General features: G+C 41.1%; 1 protein-coding gene across 7 annotated transcripts in view; it reads left to right on the top strand.

Moving 5' to 3' along the window:
* The window catches only part of RAD54L2 (RAD54 like 2), an 87,311-nt gene that overhangs the window by 34,001 nt on the left and 28,324 nt on the right, over positions 1-24,986 (top strand). For all 7 annotated transcript variants that reach the window (XM_082638639.1, XM_082638640.1, XM_082638642.1 and 4 more), the window contains one exon: positions 4,814-5,009. In XM_082638639.1, the coding sequence (XP_082494765.1) occupies positions 4,868-5,009 (142 nt within the window). In that variant the 5' untranslated portion in view covers positions 4,814-4,867. The remainder of the gene's footprint in view (positions 1-4,813; positions 5,010-24,986) is intronic.

Genomic DNA, 24,986 nt, shown 5'->3' with positions numbered 1-24,986 from the left:
ATATGTACGTTCCCGTGACCATTTTCTTAATTGTTTTGGGCTTGTTTTTGTAGGTCCTTTTCTTCTCTTGTGTTTCCCACTTAGAGAAGTTCCTTTAGTATTTATTGTAGAGCTGGTTTGGTGGTGCTGAATTCTCTTAGCTTTTGCTTGTCTGTAAAGCTTTTGATTTCTCCATCAAATCTGAATGAGATCCTTGCCAGCTAGAGTAATCTTGGTTGTAGGTTCTTCCCTTTCATCACTTTAAGTATATCATGCCACTCCCTTCTGGCTTGTAGAGTTTCTGCTGAGAAGTCAGCTGTTAACCTTATGGGAGTTCCCTTGTATGTTATTTGTCGTTTTTCCCTTGCTGCTTTCAATAATTTTTCTTTGTCTTTAATTTTTGCCAATTTGATTACTATGTGTCTCAGCGTGTTTCTCATTGGGTTTATCCTGTATGGGACTCGCTGCACTTCATGGACTTGGGTGGCTATTTCCTTTCCCATGTAAGGGAAGTTTTTGACTCTAATCTCTTCAAATATTTTCTCTGGTCCTTTCTCTCTTCTCCTTCTGGGACCCCTATAATGCTAATGTTGTTGCGTTTAATGTTGTCCCAGAGGTCTCTTAGGCTGTCTTCATTTCTTTTCATTCTTTTTTCTTTATTCTGTTCCGCAGCAGTGAATTCCACCATTCTGTCTTCCGGGTCACTTATCCGTTCTTCTGCCTCAGTTATCCTGCTATTGATTCCTTCTAGTATAGTTTTCATTTCAGTTATTGTATTGTTCATCTCTGTTTGTTTGTTCTTTAATTCTTCTGGGTCTTTGTTAAACATTTCTTGCATCTTCTCGATCTTTGCCTCCATTCTTTTTCCGAGGTCCTGGATCATCTTCAGTATCATTATTCTGAACTCTTTTTCTGGATGGTTGCCTATCTCTACTTCATTTAGTTGTTTTTCTGAGGTTTTATCTTGTTCCTTCATCTGGTATATAACCCTCTGCCTTTTCATCTTGTCTATCTTTCTGTGAATGTGGTTTTTGTTCCACACGCTTCAGGATTGTAGTTCTTCTTGCTTCTGCTGTCTGCCCTCTGGTGTGTGTGTGTGTGTGTGTGTGTGTGTGTGTGTTTATTTCCTCCTGTGTGTCTCCCTGCCAGGGGTGCGTCTAAGGACTGTGCCCCCATGATTAATTCTGCTGATTCTTGGTCAGACAACACTTTACAGACAGGTGTCGTCTTTTAATTTAGCAGGGCAGAAGACCCTTTTCCTTCACTCTCAAGATTGCTTTGAGAGGCTCGACTGGGATTGGCTGTGTGTTTCTTCATAATTATAGCCTCCTTTTAGCAATCCCAATATATTAAACTGTAGAAATTAACATATTACTTAGGGGTTGAATATTTACCTTTCAGAGTGGTTCTGTTTGGAGTTCCTTTAAATATCTAGTTCTCCCATTTCATTAAAATAGAATTTGAGTCCCAGAATCTTCTCTGTAGGAATACAGGTCCTTATTAAGGTGCAACACACCCATGATCACTCTCCTAGTATCTCTGTGTCTTAGAGGCAGAGCTCTCTTCACTGGAGATTGAAGCAGTGTTTCACATGGGATGAGGAGCAAATGGGGAGATGTATTTTTTTCCTCATCAACTTTTTTCTCATGTCTGTCTAACAGTTCTACTAAGAGCTAATTTTTTGAATCAGGGCTGCCTTCCCTGTGTTCTGAAAGGCTGTGCCTACATGGAAGTGTCTGTGTGGGTGGGTGGAACCCCTTAGAGACAAAGTGCAGTTGACTGTGCTGCTGCCCCCCAAGATCAGCTTTTCCTCTGCCGTTTTCCCTTTGTTGCTTTTTTGAAGATGATCAGTAACAGCAAAACTTGCCCCTTAAGTAGTTGGTGTGGTTCTAAAGAGCTGAGAAAAGAATTCATTGTGTCCTCTATGTGAAGAAATTTAGTGGCTCATGGAAGGGAAGGAAAGAGAAAAACCAAATTTGATGGGACTTAAGAAATCCATTACTTTCCAGTTTCTTCTCTCTTATGGGCATCTGATGGCCTGGGTACTATTTTAAAGTTTCCTCTGTTTTTAAAATGTTTTGAGAAGGGGGCTGGATCAATGTCTTTTATAGTCTAACATACGTGGTTGTTGAATGTTTAATTGATGTTTGCTTCTGTCTGTCAGGAGCTTGGGGTTGAGGTTGTTTTGAAGATGTTTGTTAACTGGGGGTTTACAGGCTTTTCATTGTTATTGCTGACCTCTCAGTGATTGTCATTCTTCCATCACCACACAATTTCTTCTCTAAAATGACAGGAATTCAGATTACTTAAAGGTACTTGCTAATTAAAAATTGTTCTCTAAAAACCACTCCATAATCAGCCAGGCACACTGTAAGCAAGACACTTACTAAGCAGTCTAGAATGAAACAGGGGGTTTATGCTGATTATGAACATTGACTTCCAGACACAGAGTAGTTGCTCATGAATTATCATTATACTAATATTTAGAAATAAATTTCACTTCTAAACCTGCTGATATTTAATTGGTTTACTACTACCTTTCTAAAGCCTAATGAACTAAAGATATAGGTTTCCTTCAGAGACTTGGAATCTGCTTTGTCAGTGAATGGTAGCTCAGTATTAGTTTTATATATATATATATAAAATTTTTTTTTACTACTTATTTTATTTTATTTATTTAATTTTGGCTGCATTGGGTCTTCATTGCTGCGCACGGGCTTTTCCTCTGGTTGTGGCAAGCGGGGGCTACTCTTCATTGCGGTGCACGGGCTTCTCATTGCAGTGGCTTCTCTTGTGGCAGAGCACAGGCTCTAAGCGTGCAGGCTTCAGTAGTGTGGCACATGGGCTCAGTAGTTGTGGCTCACAGGCTCTAGAGCACAGGTTCAGTAGTTTTGGTGCACGGGCTTAGTTGCTCCGGGGCATGTGGGATCGTCCCGGACCAGGGCTCAAAGCCGTGTCCCCTGCATTGGCAGGCGGTCTTAACCACTGCGACACCAGGGAAACCCAGCATTAGTTATATTAATATTTATTTGTGGATTACTTTTCTTCCCTGTACCTTAATGTCCTTTGTAAATGTTTTTGGAAGTGTGGTATTAATGCAAAAATTTGAATTTTATTACTAAATCATTTCATAGCTGCTCTTTGCTTTAGTTGTCTTGAGAGGCTAAGTATGTGATCCATCAGGACACACACACTCATTATTCCTGTGGTTTTTAGCTGAGCAGTCTTAAACTTAAATTCTAGTTTTCCAAAATTCTAAAGGATCCAGTTTGCTTTGTTTTGTTTCTGTTTCTGTTTGGAAGAACATAGAAATTCTGTTTCAAATTGTGTCTGGACCTTAATAAGAGATTCCAGTTCTGGAATACTATTTGTATTGAATAATTAGAGACTTGTGTTTCCTTCTTTTTTTCAATTTTGGGAGATGAGAGGAATTTTAGGATGACCTGATTCTGGATGTGGTTGTCTACAACAGTTTGTCTTATAAAAGATTATTTATCTTGTGCCCCTCTCCCCCACATTTTATTATTTAAAAAAACCCAAGTATACCAAAAAATTGAAAGAATTGGTGAATCTTCATGTTAATATTTTGCTCTATTTGCTTTATCACAAAACAATCCATCTAGCTTTCTTTGTCTTGTTTTTTCTTTCCACTCAAGAAGAAATGACCTTGCTAATATAGTAAAGTGGAGAGAGAGACAGATAGACAGACATGCATAGTGCCTGACACATAGTAAATGTAATAGAGCTGGTTGGCAAGAGAGAGAGCGAATGTGAATGAATGAATAGGACATGCTTCTAGGTTTAGGATACAAAGAAGCAATTCCCAGCTAAATCCCTGCCATTAGGGCCTTACTGTTGGGTCAGGAGGTGAGAAACCAAAGAAGGCAAATGCTTTGCCAGGTAGCTCATATGAAGCCTTCAGTGAAGGTCAGCATGGTTAGCATGGCTACTGGAGTTCTGGAGTTCAGAAGAGGGAATATGATCCCAGAAGACTGGGGCAGTTGACAAAGGCTTCTTGGAAGAAATGGAGGTGGAACTGGGCCAAGAGGTAGGGCAGAGCCTGAGAACAGAGATGTGGGCACAGGGGCATTCTGAGCCACGGGGAGCCTGAGGCTACCTACATATTTGGGAGGAGTGACAGTGTGATAAATAGCCAGTTGCCTGTAAGCGCTTTATTCAGGTGATTGGAGAGTGGACCATCTTCCTTGTAGTGCTCCAAGGCAGGGCCCACTCCTTATTCCCTGAGCACCCCCAGTTACTCCTGCTCCAGGGCTCCGCCTTTGCTGCTCACTCTGACTGGACTCAGTCCCTCCAGATGTCTGTGTGGCTCCCTCTTCCTTCTGGCCTCTGCTCAGTGAGAACTTCCCTGTTCCCCCTCTGTAAAATAACAGCTCCTTCTGGCACACACTAGCCAACGAGCACCCTCTAACATACTTTTTTCTTCTTTCTACTCTGTCCCCAAAGCCTAGTACAGTGCCTGTGATTATATATCCATGTATATGTATATATATAGATATAAAGAGTTGGTGCTCAGGAAACAGTTGATGCATGAAGGAATGAACAAATGGGAATTCTGAGGTGTATAGGGCATTTGGGCAAGAAAATATCTTAAAGGGACCAAACAAGCAGCTAAGAGAAGCTTGAGCTGGCCAGAGAGTCACCAAAATATGTCTTAGGGTCAGTGCCCTTGTGGGGAAGGTTGAGATTTGGGTATGGTTAGCTGACCTGCTTAGAAAAGCTCCCAGGGAATTCATCCTTGACATTTTCTCTTTGAAAAATTCATGCTCCTAAGTGAAGCCTTTGGTGATTCTGATGCCTCTTGTGCTCCTCCTAGGATCCCTGCAGTGGACCATGAGACGGTAATGTCCACTGAGGACCTCTGGGAGCCATGTCAGACGAATCCGCCTCAGGGAGCGATCCAGACCTGGACCCAGATGTGGAGCTGGAGGATGCGGAAGAAGAGGAGGAGGAGGAGGAGGAGGTGGCAGTGGAGGAGCATGGCAGGGGTGACGAGGAAGACCTGCTGGATGGTGAGTGACTCTAGTGAGTGACAGAGGTTGCCTTATCTTTATTCTAATAGAATTTTTGCTGAGACAACTTGGTGTTGGCAGTTGGATTTCTTAGGTCATCATCCATCATGAGAAGGCAAAGACTGGAACATAGCAACAATGAACTCATGTGCTCTTCCCAGGAAATAAATTGTTGTACCTCTATATAAGCCTCACTTTAGTGATGGAAGGACCTTTAGCATTCTACCTTGTCTTTGATGATGTGCAAACTTAGGTCTAAAGATTTGAGACTGGACCATGCTTGTTCAAGTCATGGAGGGAGTCAGTGGCAGAGTTCCTGTGGTGAGACAAAGTGGTGGTCTGGTGGTCATGGACCCATCAGGTGGCCACAGATAAGTGTGAGGATAACCGTGAGTGGTCGTTGAGTTTCCTAAGTTACATTCACAATTCTGCTTCTGTGAAGATGAGGAAGTTATCTGGGGAGAGATTATTAGATGGGTTCACAACTCCAGAAAGCTTATTGCATCTCCTGCAGGGCTGCTCTGCCTCCCAGCCACTTCAAGTGAATATAAATTGCTCCTACTGGGAGAGAACTGCCCCTCTGTAGCTGGGGGACCCCTTCTGGGCTCCTATTTGGTTTGCTTGGCTTACCCTTCCTTTGTCCCCAACTTGTTGAAGTGGCATTGGACTTTTCCTTTTCATCGTTAGTCTAATGTTAGGTCATCTGGCCAGCCACACAGCTTCTCAATTAATTCTAACCTTTCATGGCATAGGATTTGGTTGTTTGTAAGCTTCCTGTTGACCTAGGAATAAAGTTTTTGTCTTTTTATAACACACCAATATTCAGTTTTATACCTGAACATTGCACTAGATCATCATTGCTTGGATTTTCAGGAGCCTAGGAAGATGCATTCCTGCCATTCTCCAGATTCCAGGAGAATGAGCATCTATCCTCTTCGTTTGCTGATGTTACTGTCTTCAGTTCTCATTCATCCTAACAGCTGCCATATGGTTCAGGGATCAATTTTCTGTCGTTTAAACTGTCTAGAGGTCTCTGCCCCATTTCCAGTTTATCTCTGGCAGGAAATTACCATTTCACTCCCCCCCACCCACAACAGCATCTTCTGCTATCCACTTCCAGCTTGTTCAGCTGGAGTCTCCCCACAGCTAGTTCTGCAGTTCCCATCTATAAAGTAGAATGAGTAGAAATAACAAGATAGTGATGTGAGGGTATATCATCAGACTGTCTTGCTTGCCTCTCATGGTTCTTTTTTTTAAATAAATTTATTTATTTTATTTATTTTTGTCTGCGTTGGGTCTTTGTTGCTGCGTACGGGCTTTCTCTAGTTGTGGCGAGTGGGGGCTACTCTGCGTTGCGGTGCGTGGGCTTCTCATTGCGGTGGCTTTCTTGTTGCGGAGCACGGACTCTAGGCGCGCGGGCTTCAGTAGTTGTGGTGCACCGACTTAGTTGCTCTGTGGCACGTGGGATCTTCCCGGACCAGGGATTGAGCCTGTGTTCCCTGTATTCGCGCGTGGATTCTTAACCACTATGCCACCAGGGAAGTCTGCTACCCTTATTCTTATGGAGTTTGCAAGGAAAAGCCAGATGTCCCACTTCTTTTCCTCTGGTATTTTTTTACTTCATTATCTGTGCTGATTTCTCTGCTGTTTTCCCAGTTCTCCAGTAGGGGTACTGTCCCTAGGAAATCACTGTTCTGCTTTCTGCCCTTGATTAGTTTATGTTTTCTAGAATTTTTGTATAAATGGAGCCATATAGTATATTCATTCTCTTTCTGGGAGTCTGACTTCTTTCACTCAGCATAATTATTTTAAGATTCATCCATGTGTGGGACTTCCCTGGTGGCACAGTGGTTAAGAATCTTCCTGCCAACGCAGGGGACACAGGTTTGAGCACTGGTCCAGGAAGATCCCACATGCCATGGAGCAACTAAGCCTGTGCACCACAACTACTGAGCCTGCGCTCTAGAGCCCACGCACCACAACTACTGAAGCCTACGCGCCTAGGGTCCATGCTCCGCAACAAGAGAAGCCCCCGCAATGAGAAGCACACGCACTGCAAGGTAGAGTAGCCCCTGCTCGCCACAACTAGAGAAAGCCTGCGAGCAGCAGTGAAGACCCATGCAGCCAAAAATAAATAAATCTATAAAGAAAAAAGATTCATCCACATGTATATATCAACTGTTCATTCGTCTTCATTGCTGAGTAGTACTCTATTGTATAGGTATAGCCCAATTTGTTTATCCATTTCCTGGGTTTCTTTTTTGGGGGGGGTTCCTTTTTTTCTTTTGTTTTGTTAATACAAATAAAGCCACTGTGAACATTCATGTATAAGCCTTTGTATTGACATGTGCTTTTATTTTGCTTGGATAACAGATTCTGTCATCTCTATTGGCTATCCAAGTCATGGGGGACAATGGAATCAGAACTAAGAATAGAACCTGTTTATGTTTTGCTAGAGACCTCTCTTTAGATGAACCATTAACATCCAGCAAATCAGATTATTCATCTCTCCGTGAATCCAAGTGACTATTCTCCAGCCCATAGACCACCATTTATTTACAAGACTATCAGAGTAGACTTGGTCACATTCATTATTTGAAATCAAGGTCTTGTTAGAAAGGTACCTAACAGAGTCTCTTAGGAGTCAAATTTGCATAAAAAGCTGTGTAGCCCAGTATTAGTGCCTAAAAGAATGGCAGGTCTCATAGAGAGCATGGGGCACCAGGAGAACAATACAGTATGTGAGAGTGGCAAGGGAAAGGAATGCATTCAGTAATTCAGTAATATTTATTGAGCTTCTACTCTTTGGCTAGGCATGGTCATGGGCATTGGGAATACAGCAGGGGATAAAAATGCCTCTCCTCATGGGATTTTCATTTTATTTTATTTTATTTTATTTTATTTTATTTTATTTTATTTATTTATTTATTTTGTGGTACGTGGGCCTCTCACTGTTGTGGCCTCTCCCGTTGCGGAGCACAGGCTCCGGACACGCAGGCTCAGCGGCCATGGGTCACAGGCCCAGCCGCTCCGCGGCATGTGGGATCTTCCCGGACCGGGGCACGAACCCGTGTCCCCTGCATCGGCAGGCGGACTCTCAACCACCGTGCCACCAGGGAAGCCCGGGATTTTCATTTTAGTAGGTTGAGACAGATGATAAATAAGTACATAAACAGTATGTCAGAAGGTGTTAAGTGCTATGAAGAAAGGGGAACTGGGTAAGGTATGAATGTGGGATGATGCTTTTTTTATGTTGAATGGTCAAGAAAGACTTTACTTGATTAGGTGACTTTTGGGTTGAGCCATGGAGGAAATAAGGGAGCTAGCCTGGTGGTTGTCTAGAGAAAGAGCATTCCAGGCAGATGGGATAGCAAGAGCAAAGATCCAAAGGCAGGATCTTTCCTGGTGTGTGGAGAAAACAGCAAGGAGCCAGGGTAGCTGAAGCAGAGTGTACCAGGCTAAGGGTGGTAGAAGAGAGGCCATGGGGTCCGACTCTGTGGGGTCTTATTCTGTAAGGTGGGAGCCATTAGAGGGTTTAAACGGAGGAAAGATCACCCTGGCTGATATGTAAGGACCAGGCTGTGAAGGAGCTGAGGGCAAGAGCAGGAAGGTCAGTTAGGAGGATACTGCAAAATTCCAGGCAGGAGGGATGGTGGCTTGGTGGAGGTGGTAGAAGTAGTTGGATTCTGGATATGTTTTGAAGATGGAGCCAATAGAATTTGTTAATGAAAGAGATATAGATTGTGTCAGAGTAAGAGGGAAGGTAAGGATGGATTCCAGTTTTTTATTGAACAACTTGAAGATGCCATTTTCTAAGCTTAGGAAGATTAGGGGAGAGGTACAGATTGGGGACAGAGAGGAGTTCAGTTTTGAAGACATGTTAAGTTTGACATGTCTTATGCCTCCAAGTTGAGATGTCCAGAGGGCAGTTGACTATTAAATTGAAGTTCATGGGAGAACTCTACATTGGAGGTAAAAAAGTGGGATATATCTGTATATGAATGGTAGTTAAATCACAGGACAGGATAAGATTATTCCAGGAATAGAGAAATTAAAGAGAAGTGGTCTGAACAACTAAGCACTTGGCAGCAGAGGCGGGGAAGGAATGAGGATGATCTAGGAAAGAAGATTGAGAAGAAATGGTCACTGAGGTAATAGGAGACCCAAGAGAAAGGTGTTATGGAAGCCAGGTAGAAAAAAAGAAAAGCATTTCAAGGAGGAAGTGATCAACCATGTTAGTTAAAGGCAACCAATAGTCCTGGTAGTATGAGGTCTAAGAATTGACTGTTGGATTGAGCAGTGTGGGGGTTCTTGGTGGCCTTGATCAATTTCAGTGCAATGATAGGGACTCAAACAAGAACAGGTGGAAAACAGGTTTTATCTTTTTAACTTTTTGCCAGTGGGATTGATCAGGTAGGGAGGGAGAAATTGATGGTGCAGGAGAGATTGGGGGCAGTCCATACTGGCTAAAGCCAAGCTGTAACTGTGGTCTGGGAAAGCCTTTGCCTCAGCACTTTAGTGTATGATAGAGAGAGGAACACCCCACAAGACAAGGCAAGCATCTTCATCTAAATTTTGTGATCTTGGGCAAGTCCTTGATGAGCCTTTAGGTTCTTTTCCACAAAATGAAAAGTCTGCAACCTGAATTCTAGATCTGTTGTTCTCTTGTTCTGCATGAAGACAGGGAAGAATGGGCATGTTTTTAGGAACAAAAAGGAATCACCAAAACAAAAGGGCTATGAATCAGCCGGGGGAAGCAGTTAGACCATGTGACTGAATGCACTAAGACAGGCAAGACAGTGTTAATAGCATTCTATTGCATTTCAGCATTTTGTTCTCAACATAGATGACAAGCAGCATTCCTTAAATTACAGATTCAAGCCAGATCTTTTTTTTTTTGGCTGCGCCACACAGCATGCAAGATCTTAGTTCCCGGACCAGGGATCAAACCCATGCCCCATGAAGTGGAAGTGTGGAGTCCCAACCACTGGACTGCAGGAACTCCCTCAAGCCGAATCTTTTTCTTTTTATCCTGTATTTCTCTCTTCCTTCTCCTCTTCCCCAGAAACTTGTGTCACTTTTTCCTGAGACAACTTGAATATCTGTTGTTGGGCTGATTTTTCAGAATAGTGTATGTCAGAGTTTAGGGTGACCTCCATGTTAGAAATGAAGTAGTGCTGATTTTGATAATTGTTCCTGTCCTCCTTTTCTGTGTGCTAGGGTTAGGGAGACAAAGGGGCAGAGAGTTTGGGTGCACTGGGGGCAGAAGATTGTTTTATAAACCTGCATCAGAAAAGCATGTCAGACATTGACCCAGTTGTTCAGAGTGACTTTTTTTTTTTAATACATGTTGCATTTTATTTTATTTATTTATCTTTTTTGGCTGCATCAGGTCTTAGTTGCGGCACGTGGGATCTTTGTTGCAGCATGCAGGATCTTTCGTTGTGGCACGTGGGCTCTTAATTGCAGTGTGCAGGCCTCTCTCTAGTTGTGGCACGTATGCTCCAGAGCACGTGGCTCTGTAGTTTGCAGGATGCAGGCTCTTTAGTTGAGGTATGCGGGCTCAGTAGTTGCAGTGCACGGGCTTAGTTGCCCTGTGGCATGTGGGATCTTAGTTCCCCAACCAGGGATGGAACCTGCGTCCCCTGCATTGGAAGGCGGATTTTTAATCACTGGGCCACCAGGGAAGTCCCCAGAGTGAATTGTAGGGCGTTTAACATTCCTTCCCAACAATCCAGGGAGTGGGAGTATCTGATTGTGGTTTTAATTCGTATTTCCCTAATTACTTAAGATGAGCTCTTTTCCACATGCTTATGATCATTTTCACTTTTGTGAAGTGCCTGAACTCATGTTTTTGACCATTTTTCTTTCTTCCACAAATTTCTTATTGATTTATAGGAATTCTTTATATCTGGATGTGAGTCTTTTTAATACACACACACACACACACACACACACAGCTTTCCCATTTATATTGCTTGATTTTTCACTCTCTTGTGTATTTTTTGCAGTTTTATAATCTTTTTTAGATTGTATTTTTGATGATCTATAGATGTTTTAATTTTAATGAAGTCAAATTTATCATTTTTTCCCTTTATGTTTAGTGCTTTTTGTGCTTGTTTAAGAAATATTTGTGTACCTCAAGGTCATGAAGATATTCTCCTGTTATCTTCTAGAAGCTTTAATGTTTTACCTTCACATTTATGTCTAGGATCCATCTGGAATTGATTTTTGTGTGTGTGTGTTACGTGGGCCTCTCACTGCTGTGGCCTCTCCCGCTGCAGAACACAGGCTCCGGATGTGCAGGCTCAGCGGCCATGGCTCATGGGCCTAGCTGCTCCGTGGCATGTGGGATCCTCCTGGACCGGGGCACGAACCCGTGTCCCCTGCATCGGCAGGCAGACTCTCAACCACTGTGCCACCAGGGAAGCCCTGGAATTGATTTTTGTGTGGTGTGAGGTAGGGGTCAAGCTTCATCACCCCCCCACCTCCACCAATATGATTATCTAATTGATCCAGTATTCTGCATTACCTTTTTGTTTTACCCTTTGTTGTAAACAAAGGCACAGTACATATGTGGCTCTGTTTCTGAACTCTATTTTCTTCCCTCATAACTTTCAGTGAAATGGGAGTAGAGGAGAGATTGTGCATGGTGGTAGCTAAGAGCATGGACTCTGGAGCCAGATCAACCACCTGAGTTCAAATCCTGTCTTTACTACTTATAGCTTTGTGAAACAAGTTTTTTCATCTGTAAAATGGGAATATTTGTAGTATCATCTACTTAATAGGGCTGTTTCGAGGACTGAATGGATAATATTTGTAACATGAATAAATCTAGCTGAAGGATAACAAGCATTGCTGGTGAGCTGGGCCCCAGTGCTTTTGGGAGCAGAGCTAGTGACTAGACCAGTTTTGGATGGACTTGGGCATGACTGGGCATGGGGTAGGGTCCATATCTAGCAGGGCTCACCACAGACCTGTGCTGGGACTACAGCTATTCCCCAATTGCTGTGCCTGCCCTGACTTCGGAGTTACCCAGCAACCCTCCTGAAGAGAAGGTTTTTCAGAATTTTTTTAATCATCTTCTGAAGTCTTCAAATAATCTTTGGTCCAATTTAGAATACAGAAGCAGAATGTGCCAGGTTTGAATGAAGTTCCCTAAACAGCATACCAAGAGAGACAGCAGCAGCTCTTAATTTTCTCTCTGCAGCTATATTGATAGGCACTACAGCTTAGCAGTGGGGCACATACTAAAATAAAAAGGAAGAAACGTAGAGAGGGCTTTCTGGAGGCTAACCTTTAAGCAGAGACCCAAAAGAGAGTATGGGTTAGAATTGTCATTAGAATCTAAAACATAACTGTTAGATGAAGAAATGGGGAAAGACGGACACAGCCTCAGCCAAGGCCTAGAGACCTTGAGAGCACTGTGCTTTTGAGGCTAAAGAGTAGGGAGTGGAGGGTGTGTGGGTGCAGGTGGTTGGAGGGAGGTACTTGCTGGTCAGAAGGAAGGCTGGATACTAGCAATCAGAAAAAGCCTTAAGCGTTTTAGGTTTTATCCTAAGGGTAGAAGGAACATTTTAAGGTATTTTAGAAGATCCTGGGTGGGTGGAGACTGTGACATGATCAGATTCAGAAAGCTCTCTTTCTGCAGCAAGCAGCATGGATTGGAGGGGGAGTCATCAGAAGGTGGCAGGTGACCCTTTGGATGCTTGTGCCAGAATCCAGACCAGGTAGTACAGTGGTATGGAGAGAAGTAGAGTGGGATATTTAGGTAATTTCTTCAGGCACAGAATTTGTGATTGAACATGAGGAGATGAGAGGTTTTTTCCTTGATGGTGATCATATATGGTAGAGGTCTATAAAGTTGTTTCCCTGTAGGGTGTAAGGTCCTGGGAGAGCCATTGCTGAATGTTCTTCCAGCTTAGAAATGTACTTACGTTCCAGCCACTCTTTTAATCCAGAAGCAAAGATGCAGTGTGCTCTCAGATAGATGCATATTTTCTTTGCATTTTCTGTGGCCCTAAGGAAAAGATTTGTTTTATATCTAATGTGGTCAGTCAGAAAGGGCTTTACCTGTCTTTCTCTGACCAGAATTTACTCTCCAGCCTTTTGCATTCATAGAGTTAACATTTAAGGTTTCAATTAATGAGACAATTCAGGAGGTCGGTGACATGCAATCATTTATTATTTTGCCAAGGCATGACTTTAAATGATGTTCTCTGGGGTATGGGAACTGATAATTGAGCCCTGCCCTCCATAGCATCTGCTCCTCAACCTACCTTGTTTTCTGCTGTCAAATCAGAAATTCTTATCCTCAGTAAGAGTCTGAAGGGATCATTTAACTGTTTCAGTTATATGTGAATGCATTTTGTGGAGGAAATTTTGTGCTGGAGGTATCTTTCTTCTCTCTTGCCTCCTGTGCTTTCCCAGAATGATATCTGATGCTCTGCTTGTGAAACCCTAGTCTTTGGGTACAGCCCTTTCTCAGCTACTGAATCCTTCTGGGAATTGTGTGTGTGTGTGTGTGTGTGTGTGTGTGTGTGTGTGTGTGTCTGTGTCTGTGTCTGTGTCTGTGTTTTGTGGTCGTAGCCTCAGTGCTTCAAAGCATTCATCAGAAAAAATAAACAGTTGTGTTGATTTTTTTTTCTCCCCCATACAGGTTACTAGCATGCTTTTGTTTGTTCATAGGACCAGTGTTAACTGTCTTCTACTCTCTTAGGTTAACAGATACAACAGTAACAAATTTTGGAAGATTATCACCTTAGTGTGTGTACTCAAGTCCTCTCTCAAATAAAAGCAGCAGAATTTGAGCTGTTGGTGTTACTCTTTCCCCATTCCCTCTTTAAAAGGGACAGCACTTGTACCCTCCTAGTTTCCCTTGCTTGTTGTGGACACCCTTACATGGGGCCCTAGTGAAGTTTGCATGTTTTGCAAAGGTTTGTATGTTATTCTGTGCTTCCATCACCATTTAAAATGGATTTTCAGGTGGGAGAGTATGGGGCTTTACTTGCCTGAGCTCCAGAGGGAAGGGCTACAATCCCCCGAAGCTGCAAGCAGGCTTGTTCTCTTCATTCCTCTCTTAAAATCTTCCCTTTGCGGGTGCAGAGGTCCTGTTAATTCTAGCCTCCTTGAGAGAGGCTGCCAGTTGGAGCCCTCAAGAAGAGCAGGAAGCCCAGCATGGATTGACATGGCCCTTGAACCAGCTCCAGCCCCGACACTTCTCTCAAGCAGTTGCAGCATCCGGTACCACTTTACTCCCTGCAGTGCTGAATGGCAGGTGGTGAAAGCACTAGCTCTTTAGTGATTCTGAAGTTTCCAGGAATAATTTGCTTGAGTTTTTAATCTATTTTTATTTCTCCCATATTTGGATCACTCATACTTTGGGAAACAAGCAAAAAATATTTCATTGCTTCTGTCTTCCCATTCATATCCCTAGCCTATTTCTTTTTTTTAATGGAGATGTAGTTGATTTGCAATATTATATTAGTTTCAGGTATACAACACAGTGACTCAAAAATTTTATAGATTATACTCCATTTATAGTTATTATAAAATATTGGCTATATTTCCTGTACTGTACAATATATTCTCGTAGTTTATTTTATATAAGAGGCTTGTACCTCTTAATCCCTTACCCCTATCTTGCCCCTCCCATCTTGTCTCTCCCTGCTAGTAACCACTAGTTAGTTCTCTATATCTGTTTTTGTTTCTTTTTTGTTATATTCAGTAGTTTCTTTTATTTTTTAGATTCCACATATAAGTGATAATATACAGTGTTAGTCTTACTCTGTCTGACTTATTTCACTAAGCATGATACCTTCCAGGTGCATCCATGTTGTTGCAAATGGCAAAATTTCATTCTTTTTTATGCCTAGCCCAGTTTTTTTTAAAGATCTGTTTATTTATTTTTAAATTTTTATTTATTTATTTTTATTTTTCACTGTGTTGAGTCTTTGTTGCTGCGCGCAGGCTTTCTCTAGTTGCAGTGAGCAAGGGCTACTCTTCGTTGCGGTGCACGGGCTTCTCATTGCAGTGGCTTCTCTTATTGCAGAGCACGGGCTCTAGGTGCACAGGCTTTAATAGTTGTGGCTCACGGGCTCTAGAGCAAGGCTTAGTAGTTGTGGCACACGGGCTTAGTTGCTCCACGGCATGTGGGATCTTCCCGGACCAGGGCTCGAACCTGTGTCCCCTGCATTGGCAGGCGGATTCTTAACCACTGTGCCACCAGGGAAGTCCACTAGCCCATTTCTTTAAAAAAAAAAAAAAAAACACACACATTACTAGGGAGTTGAGAGACCCTTGGAAAACTCTTGAGGAAACAGTGACCAGCCTGTTGTCTCTTGAGGCCCTTGTCAGAGTGTCGAAGGAAGGGCTCTCCCCTCCAGGAAGCTGGCTGCAGGTTGCCAGGTGCCACAGTCACCAGGTGCCTTGGGTTGTGTGTTGTTTCTCAATGAACTGCAGCCATTTCCAGATAGGAGTTGGCTCTTTATCCACCTTCTGTTCCTTGGGCAGAAGTAAGGTTTCTCTTCCTTAATGTGTAATGATGGCTAGGTGTGGGGTTGCTTGTGGAATTCTGGGGGATGGAAGGAATGGGGGAAATCAAGCTGAGTAGGTGATTCAGCATTCATGTTTGGCATAAAGCCATAGGATGTTAAGGATGATAGTGGATGTTTTCTTATGACTGATGGAATAATAAAGTTGAGTGATTAGAGAAAGCTGGGAAACACTTCAAGAACCAGCTCAAATTTCTCAAGTAATGATGTCAGTTTTGGCTATTTGTGGTGATGATGTTTTTCATATTTAAGTGTTCATATTTGTAAGTGTTCATACTCTGGATATACTAATCCTTTACTATTTATATTGTTAATAGCATCTAGTGTGTAGCTTATTTCTTAACGTTGCTCACAGTGCTCTTTGTTGTAAAAAAAAAATCTGTACTTTCATTGTAGTCAGTTTAAGCAATCTTTCATGTTGTTTGATAGTCTTTTATTTCATGAGTGAAAAAGTGAGAGGACATAGGAAAGGCATATTTTAAAGATTGGGATGTGGTTTTCATCAGCATCTTTGGGTTTAATTTGGATTTTTAAAATTTTGATTTTGTGAAATTATTCTAGACATTACCTTGTCTGTAAGATTTTAGTAAAGCCAAGTATCCACTTTATATTTTCTCTCATTTCTTTATATCTTATTCAGAAATTAAACTAGAATCTTTCAATGTTTCAGCCTTAGTCTGTCTTCTTTCCTTTGCTCAGAAGTTCCTACTTTGTGGCTGATTTGCTGAGAACTTGGTAATTCTTGCCTGTGGTTGCAGAGATGGCCAAAAATCTTCATCATCATGCTGAGCAGAGTCAAAATTAAATCTGTCTACAGCAGAGGGCTAGAATTTCAGATGGGCTGAAAAGAGGTGTAGTTGTGTTTACAAATGACTGTTTCTTTAGTATTTTGGCCTTGATTGTGCTATAAGCAGTGGTTCTCTACAGGGATTGATTTTGCCCCCAAGGAGACCTTTGGCAATGTATAGAGACATTTTTGGTTGTCACAACTGGGAAGATGCTACTAGAATCTAGTAGATGGGGGGAGTGGGGGCTGGGATGCTGCTGAACGCCCTACAGTGTACAGGAGAGCCTCCGACAACAAAGGATTACCCAATTCCAAATGTCCGCAGTGTCAAGATTGAGAACCCCTGTGCCGTCTTGGTATCTTTTACAAATGATTTGCAGTTGTTCCCCAGCCCTGTGAGAGCTAAGTGGAAAGCCTGGCCCTTTCTTTTCTTCATGTCTTAGATTGTTTCATGAGTTAGTTAGAGTGATATCAGTCCCCTTGCTCTCAGATCTCACTTTAAAAGATGTGTTTAATTTAGAATCCTCTAGTGACTCTTAGCATTAATGCTGTGAAGAGTTATTTCTTCCCAAGGAGCAACTATGATGAGAATTTTTTTCCCTCTCAAACTGGCTTCTATGACTATTTTGAAGGTGAATCACATTTTGGTTTGTGTGAGTTTTTAACTTTTTAAGGCTTATTGGCAAATATATTGGCTTGTGATGACATATATTGAGTCAGGGAAAGCTCGGTCCACAGAGAACATCAATATGCACTCATAAATGATGATATATTGAAGATATTGAACATAAACATACTGAATAGGAACTGGTATACTTCAGTGGATTTTTTATTCATATGTGTTTTTCTCTAGTGGCAGTTTTTTAAATAGAAACAAGCTCATTTTGAAAAATTCAACGTATATTTATTGAGCATCTGTTAGGCAGCTGGCATTTTTGTTAGGCTTGAGGGATATAGTGGAGAATGAGATGGAAAGAATCCCTGCCCTCAAGGAGCTACAGTCTAAAAGGAGAGAGACAGGTAAGTGTTGGATCAAGTTCCTAAAATAACTTCAGATCTTGATAAGAACCTTGGAAATAATAAAGAAAGGGAATAAGCCCCAGGGGTTGGGAGGAAGGGCCTATTTTAGCCAGTGTGTTGGTTGTGGCAGTGGTGGTAAGGCTCTCTGTGGATGTAGCATTTACGCTTCAAAGAATCAACTTTTGGTTTTGCTTTTGCTCTTTAAAGTACGTTTTCCCCTGCTTTTTATTGTTTTCTTCCTACTACTTTCTTTGGGTTTAGTTTCCTGTTCTTTTTCTAATTTTTTGAAAAGAAAATTTATTTACATCATTGATTTTCACTCTCTGTTGTTTTTGCTTTTGTTTTTTTGCTGCCCTTTGCCCGCATACGGGATCTTAGTTCCCCGAACAGGGATTGAACCTGTGCCCCCTATATTGGGAGCGTGGAGTCTTAACCTCTGGACCACTCTCTGTTACTTTTTGACATTAATTTAAGGCTATGAATTTCTCTTTAAGAATAACCTAGCAATATCACACAATTTTTAAAAATCAACTTTATTATATAATTTACATAAAGTAAAGTTCACATTTTTTACCTGTGCAGGTCGATGATTGTTCACAAATGTATGTACCCATGTTATCATCACCCTAATCAAGATCCAGAAAAATATCCATTTTTGCAGAAAGTTCTCTCATGCCCGTTTGTGGTCAATTTTCCAGGCAACCACTGAACTGATTTCTGTCATTATAGGTTAGCTTTGCCTGTTCTAGAATTTTATATAAATGGAATTATACAATACATATTCTTTTGTCTTTGGCCTCTTGCTCAGCATAATGTCTGTGAGATTCATATGTATTGTTGCATATGATCATAGTTTGTTCCTTTTTATTGCTGAGTAGTATTCCAATTGCATGAATATATTACCCCTTGTTTATACATTTATCTGTTGATGGACATTTAATCTTATGAATGAACCTGCTTTGAACATTCCTGTAAAGTTGATTTTTTAAAAAAATTAGAGATATGTTTTCATTTATTTTATTTTTATTTATTTTATTTTTTTGGCTGCATCAGGTCTTCGTCGCCATGCACGGGCTTCTCTCTTGTGGCATGCAGGCTTCTCTCTAGTTGTGGTGTGCAGGCTCCAGGGCACGTGAGCTCTGTAGTTGTGGTGCACAGGGTCCAGAGCGCTCTCTCGTTGAGGCACGCAAGCTCAGTAGTTGTGGTATGTGGGCTTAGTTGCCCCGCGGCATGTGGGGTCTTAGTTCCCCAGCCAGGGATCGAATCCGTGTCCCCTGCATTGGAAGGTGGATCCTTTACCGCTGGACCACCGGGAAGTCCCTGTTTTCATTTCTTTTAGATAAAATATCAATAAGTGAATTACTGGGTCATATGGTAGGTGTATGTTTAACTTAATAAGAAACTGCCAAAATGTTTTCCAACATGACTGTACCTCTTCACACTCCTGTCAGTGGTACGTGAGAGTTCCAGGTGCCCCTCACCACAATGAGACCAGCTACCATCCATCACCATACAAAATTGTTACAATATTATTGACTATATTCCCTATGTGTACATTACATCCCCATGACTTATTTATTTTATAGCTGGAAGTTTGTACCTCTTAATCCCCTTCGCCTATTTACTCTGTCTCCCCATACCCCTCTGACAACCACCAGTTTGTTCTCTGTATCTATGAGTCTATTTCTGTTTCATTTTGTTTGTTCCTTTGTTTTGTTTTTTAGATTCCACATACAAGTAAAATATGGTATTTGTTTTTCTCTGACTTATTTCACTTATACCCGCCAGGTCGATCCATGTTGCAAAAAATGGCAAGATTTCATTCTTTTTCATGGTTGTGCAGCATTCTCTGCCTCTGGAATCTTGTCCCTTCAACTCCTGGTTGTCTCAGCATCTCTTCAATGCCTTCAAAAGAGTTTTGTTGTTGTTGTTGTTTGTTTGTTTAAATTTGCTAACATATTCCTAGCTGTTCTTGGTGCCACCTTTGGCTTGCCTCAAGCTATTCCATCTTAGCTGGAAGCAGAAGCACCAAGCCAACATTAAAAAAAAAAAGTGTGTGTGTGTGTGTTTTTGAGATATAATTCACCACTTTAAAGTATACAATTCAGTGGTTTTTAGTATATTCACAAGGTTGTGCAACCATCTCCACTTTCTAATATCAGAACATCCTCACCACCCCAAAAAGAAACCCTGTTACCTGTAAGCAGACACTCCTATTATCCTCTCCCTCAGCCCTTGGCAACCACTGTCCTACTTTCTGTCTATATAGATGTACCTGTTCTGTGCATTTCTGTAAATGGAATCACACAATATGCGGCCTTTTGTGTCTAACTTTAACTTAGCATAATAACTAAGTCAACTCTGCGTGTGTGGTAAAATATATGTAACATAAAATTTAGCATTTTACCTATTTTTAAGTGTACAGTACTGTGGCATTAAGTACATTCACATTGTTGTTGCAACCATCACCACTGTCTATCACCAAAATGTTTTCATCATCCCATTCTGAAACTCTGTACCCATTAAACAATTACTCCCCATTCCCTTCTCCCCCCAGCCCTTGGGAAACTTGAGAACCACAATTCTACATTCAGTCTTTATGATTTTAACTACTGTAAGTACCTCATATAAGTGGAGTCATATAGTATTTGTCTTTTTGTGACTGGCTTATTTCACTTAACATAATGTCCTGATTTATCCATGTGGTAGCATGTGTCAGAATTTCCTTCCTTTTGTAAGGCTGAATAATATTCCATTGTATGTATATATCACATTTTGCTTGTCCTTTCCTCTGTCCATGGATACTTGGGCTGCTGAGAACGTGAATGTATAAATATTTCTTTGAGACCCGACTTTCAGTTCTTTTGAGTGTATATCTAGAAATGGAATGGCTAGATCATATGGTAATTCTATGTTTAATTTTTTGAGGAATTGCCATACTGTTTTCCACAGGAGCTGTACCATTTTACATTCCCACCAACAGTACATAAGGGTTCCAATTTCTCTGCATCTTTGCTAACACTTGTTTTTTTAACAGTAGCTATCCTAATGGGTGTGAGATGGTATGTTACTGTAGTTTTGATTTACATTTCACTAATGATTAGTGATGCCGAACATCTTGTCATGTGCTTTTTGGCCATTTGTATATCTTCTTTGGGGAAATGACTGTTCATATCCTTTGCCCATTTTTTAATCAGTTTTTTCTTTTGTTATTGAGTTTTAGGAGATCTCTTTATGTTCTGGGTATTAATCCCTTAATAAATATATTATTTGCAAATTCTGTGTGTTGCCATTTCACTCTGTTCATAGTATCTTTTTTTTTAAATTTATTTAATTTTGGCTGCATTGGGTCTTCATGCTGCGCAGGCTTTCTCTAGTTGCAGCGAGTTGGGGCTACTCTTCGTTGTGCTGCACGGGCTTCTCATTGCAGTGGCTTCTTTTGTTGCAGAGCACGGGCTCTAGGTGCACGGCCTTCAGTAGATGTGGCTTGCAGGCTCTAGAGTGCAGGCTCAGTAGTTGTGGCACATGGGCTTAATTGCTCCGTGGCATGTGGGATTTTCCCGGACCAAGGCTCGAACCTGGCAGGCGGATTCTTAACTACTGCGCCACCAGGGAAGCCCTGTTCGTAGTGTCTTTTGATGTGCAAAATTTTAAAGTTTTCATGAAGTCCAGTTTGTTTGTTTTTTTCTCTTTTATTGCCTATGCCTTTGGTGTCATATCTAAGAAATCATTGCCAAATCCAATGTCATGAAGTTTTCCCTCTATGTTTTTCTTCTAAGAGTCTCGTAGTTTTAGGCTTTACAGTTAGGTCTTTGATCCATTTTGAGTTAATTTTTGTATATGGTAAGGGTCCAGTTTCATTTTTCTGCATGTGGATATCCAGCTTCCTGGTACCATTTGGCAAAGTAACTGCCCTTTTCCTGTAGAATGGTATTGGCAGTTTTGTTGAAAATCATTTTGGCCATATATGTGAGAGTTTATTTCTGAGCTCTATTCTATAGCATTGGTCTATATATCTCTATTTATGCCAGTATCATACTGTTTTGATTACTGTAGCTTTGTTGCAAGTTTTGAAATCAGGAATTGTGAGTCCTCCAACTTTGTTCGTTTTCAGGATTGTTTCTGCCTGTTTTTGTAAATAAAGTTTTACTGGAACAGAGCTGCACTCATTCACTCATTTGTTTATGTATGGTTGCTTTTGAGCTACAACAGCAAAGTTGAGTAGTTGCAACAGAGACCTTATGGCCCACAAAATCTAAAGTATTTACTCTCTGACCCTTTATAGAAAAAGCTTGCCAATCCCTGAACATTAATACTCTTTGCTCATTTCCCCAGCTGTAGTGGATTATACCACAGATATGGAAATCAAAAGGAAAAATAATTTGTACAAGGGTGCTTATGCCAGTATAGATGTGAATGAAAAATAAAAAACAGCCCAAATGCTCAGCTGCAGGGGAATGACAAAATATTTTGTGATATGCTGTTAGCTTGCCATTAAAATGACATGTGGACTATATCAAAGAAATATTTATATATAAAACAAGTGATTAAAAGTAGAACACAAAATGATGTGTATTCATTGATTACCAGTATAAAATAAATGTATATTAACAAATGTGGAAAAGTTGAGACCTAAATAGTTTAGAGGTTAGTGCCTGTTACATTTTATTTTCCATTAAAACTTCTAAAGTTAAAAAAACTGTAAATTTTTTGTTCTGGAAAATCTCAAACATAATAAAAAAAATAGAGGGGCTTCCCTGGTGGCTCAGTGGTTGAGAGTCCGCCTGCCGATGCAGGGGACACAGGTTCATGCCCCAGTCTGGGAAGATCCCACATGCCGTGGAGCGGCTGGGCCCGTGAGCCATGGCCTCTGAGCCTGCGCGTCCGGAGCCTGTGCTCCGCAACGGGAGAGGCCACAACAGTGAGAGCCCAAGGTACCACAAAAAAAAAAAAAAAAAAAAAAATAGAGACATAGTTTTAAAAAATGTAAAATGAACCTTGTGTTCCCAGTACTCTTTTCAGTCATTATAAATACAGGGCTAGTCTTGTTTCATCTGTTCCCCCACAATCTTGGGTTATTTGGAAGTACTAGTTCCTTGTAAGATTTTATCTGTAAAAACTTCAGAGTGTATTTAATCTGTTCTCTAATATATAAAGTCCCTAAAAAAACAAACACACAAACAAAATGAAACAAACACCATACCTTTATCATACCAAATTTTTTAAAATCAGTAATTCCTTATATCATAAAATATACAGATAATCCCTGATTATCTTTAAAAAATATTTTTACTGTTAATTTATTAAAATCCCTACTAGATCTACATTTAGTTGATTTGTCTTTTAAATCTCTTTAACATATAAGCTTTTTAAGTACAGCTAAGATATAACCTATCTCTTTTTCGTTTTCTTTCTCTCCTTGCAACTTGTTTATAGAAGAAAAGGATTCACTTGTTCTGTAGTTTCGCACATTTCTAGACTTTGCTGATTGTATCCCTATGGTCTTGTTTATCAAGTTTAACATAGTCCTTTGTTCCCTGTATTTTTGCAAACTGGGAATGAGATATCAAGGTGTGTTCAGGTTCAGGTTCAGTGTTTTATTTTATTTTATTCTATTTATTTATTTATTTATTTTGCGGTATGCGGGCCTCTCACTGCTGTGGCCTCTCCCGTTGCAGAGCACAGGCTCCGGACGCGCAGGCTCAGCGGCCATGGCTCACGGGCCCAGCCGCTCCGCGGCATGTGGGATCTTCCCGGACCGGGGCACGAACCCGTGTGCCCTGCATTGGCAGGCGGACTCTCAACCACTGCACCACCAGGGAAGCCCAGGTTCAGTGTTTTGACACACATACATCATAGGTTGTGGTGCACATATTCTGCCACATCACGTCAGTAGGTACATGGTAAGACTTGGAATCCACTGATCTTTGTTTATATAGATGAGATTGAGGAGGAAGAAGAAATGGAATAGCTGGAGAAAGGGCCCTGGAAGTGTTGGTACCTTATACCCCTAATGAGTGAAATGTAGATTTTTTTTTTTCAAAGCTACTCATTTGACTATCATATTTGTTGTGATGGTGTTCATAACTTGTTCCTGAGAAGCTTATATAAGTGTTCATTGGTGTTTATATAACTCTGGTGATCACTGCTCACAGCTGGCTTGCATGAGAAAGTTCAGAGGTACATGCTACCAGGTCTGACTCCATGATCCTGAACTTGGGTGGTAGTAGTCACTGACTTTTAAACCATGCAGACACTAATTTTCCTTTGTCAAAGCACATGTCTCTCCCTCCTTGTTGAATCTTTAATCTTTTTTCCTCAGTGACTTTTGGTGGATTATACTCTAGAATTTTGGAGTGGGCTATTTTTTGAAAGTTAAATTAATTATTTCGGTTAGGTTGTAAATTCACATGGTTCAATATTCAGAAGGTACAAAAAAGCACAGTGAAAAGTTATATTTTGACTTAGGGAAATAACAGTTGTATTATTAAGAATAGTTAAGATGTGGTGTGTATTATAATGTTATGTAGAAACCAGAAACTTCACAATAAGCATTATGAAGCAGTAATTAAGCACTTGTAAAACACTGACTTACATGACAACAAATTTTAAATATTAGCACATCCGTAAACTAAAGCCCCTTTAACAAGCAAATAGTAGTTGTTGAACACAGAAGCTAAGGATTCATTCAAAGAATACTAGGTGGTAAGGAGCTGATTTAGACCTGTATCCTGTATATAAAGGAAAGGGGAAATCTGTGTCTGAACTCAGTGTGCATGAGAATTGTATATACTGTTTGATCATTTAAAAATTACTACTGTGCTTGGCTACATTCAACCCATGCCAGACAGAAATTCACAGCCAAGCCTCACAAGTTGGAATGTCTGATAGTGAATTTGTGACATTCAAAGACTATCAGGTTTTGTTCTTCCTCCTCCCAGGAACAGCCCACTCTGCAAGGCAGAAACCAGAAGAAATAAATACAATAGTTGGCAACAAGTTCCCACTGCCCAGCAGATCAAGTTCAAACCCTTTGGACCGACATTCAAGGCCTGCCATCTATACTCTGACTCTGTTCTGCCTACTCTGTAGCCTTGCCTCCAGCTGTTCCTCCAAGTGGTTACTCAATAAATTTGCTTGTGAAATAGAAACAAAACAAAAGGCCTTAAGGCCAGGAGAGCATTAAAGGTCATTAGCTAACCAGGTCAAGGGACCCAGCAAAACACCAAGTTGAAGTGTGCCAACAGCCCTGAGCCTGCTGTCTAGCCATCTATTCCTTTGGGAGGAAAAAGTTGATGGCCTCCCAATTAGGAGGGAAGAATTCAGGGCTGTGAGTTAGGAGGAAGGTGACAATAGTACTATATGACAATGCTATGGAAGTATTAGCTCTTTGGAGGAGTGGGAGGCCTGAAGGAATGATAGTTTCTAAGGAAAACCAAGAGTTGCTGAGCTTTCCTCCTATAGGGCTTCAGATGGAAATGAGAGAGGACTGTTTAAGGAGGGTAGTGAATTTGGGAAGACAACTAGCCAGACTTGCAGTTCTACTTTGGAGCTTCTCTTTTAGTTCTCATGTTTGACTGGACACAGGAGCAATGGCACCTTGTCTCCTCAGCAGGT

This window comes from Mesoplodon mirus, assembly GCF_964341445.2.
Source record: "Mesoplodon mirus genome assembly, chromosome: 12".
NCBI classification, from domain to species: domain Eukaryota; kingdom Metazoa; phylum Chordata; class Mammalia; order Artiodactyla; family Ziphiidae; genus Mesoplodon; species Mesoplodon mirus.
The sequence above is the reverse complement of the archived record's forward strand: the minus strand, read 5'-3'. Positions and strand labels throughout refer to the sequence as shown.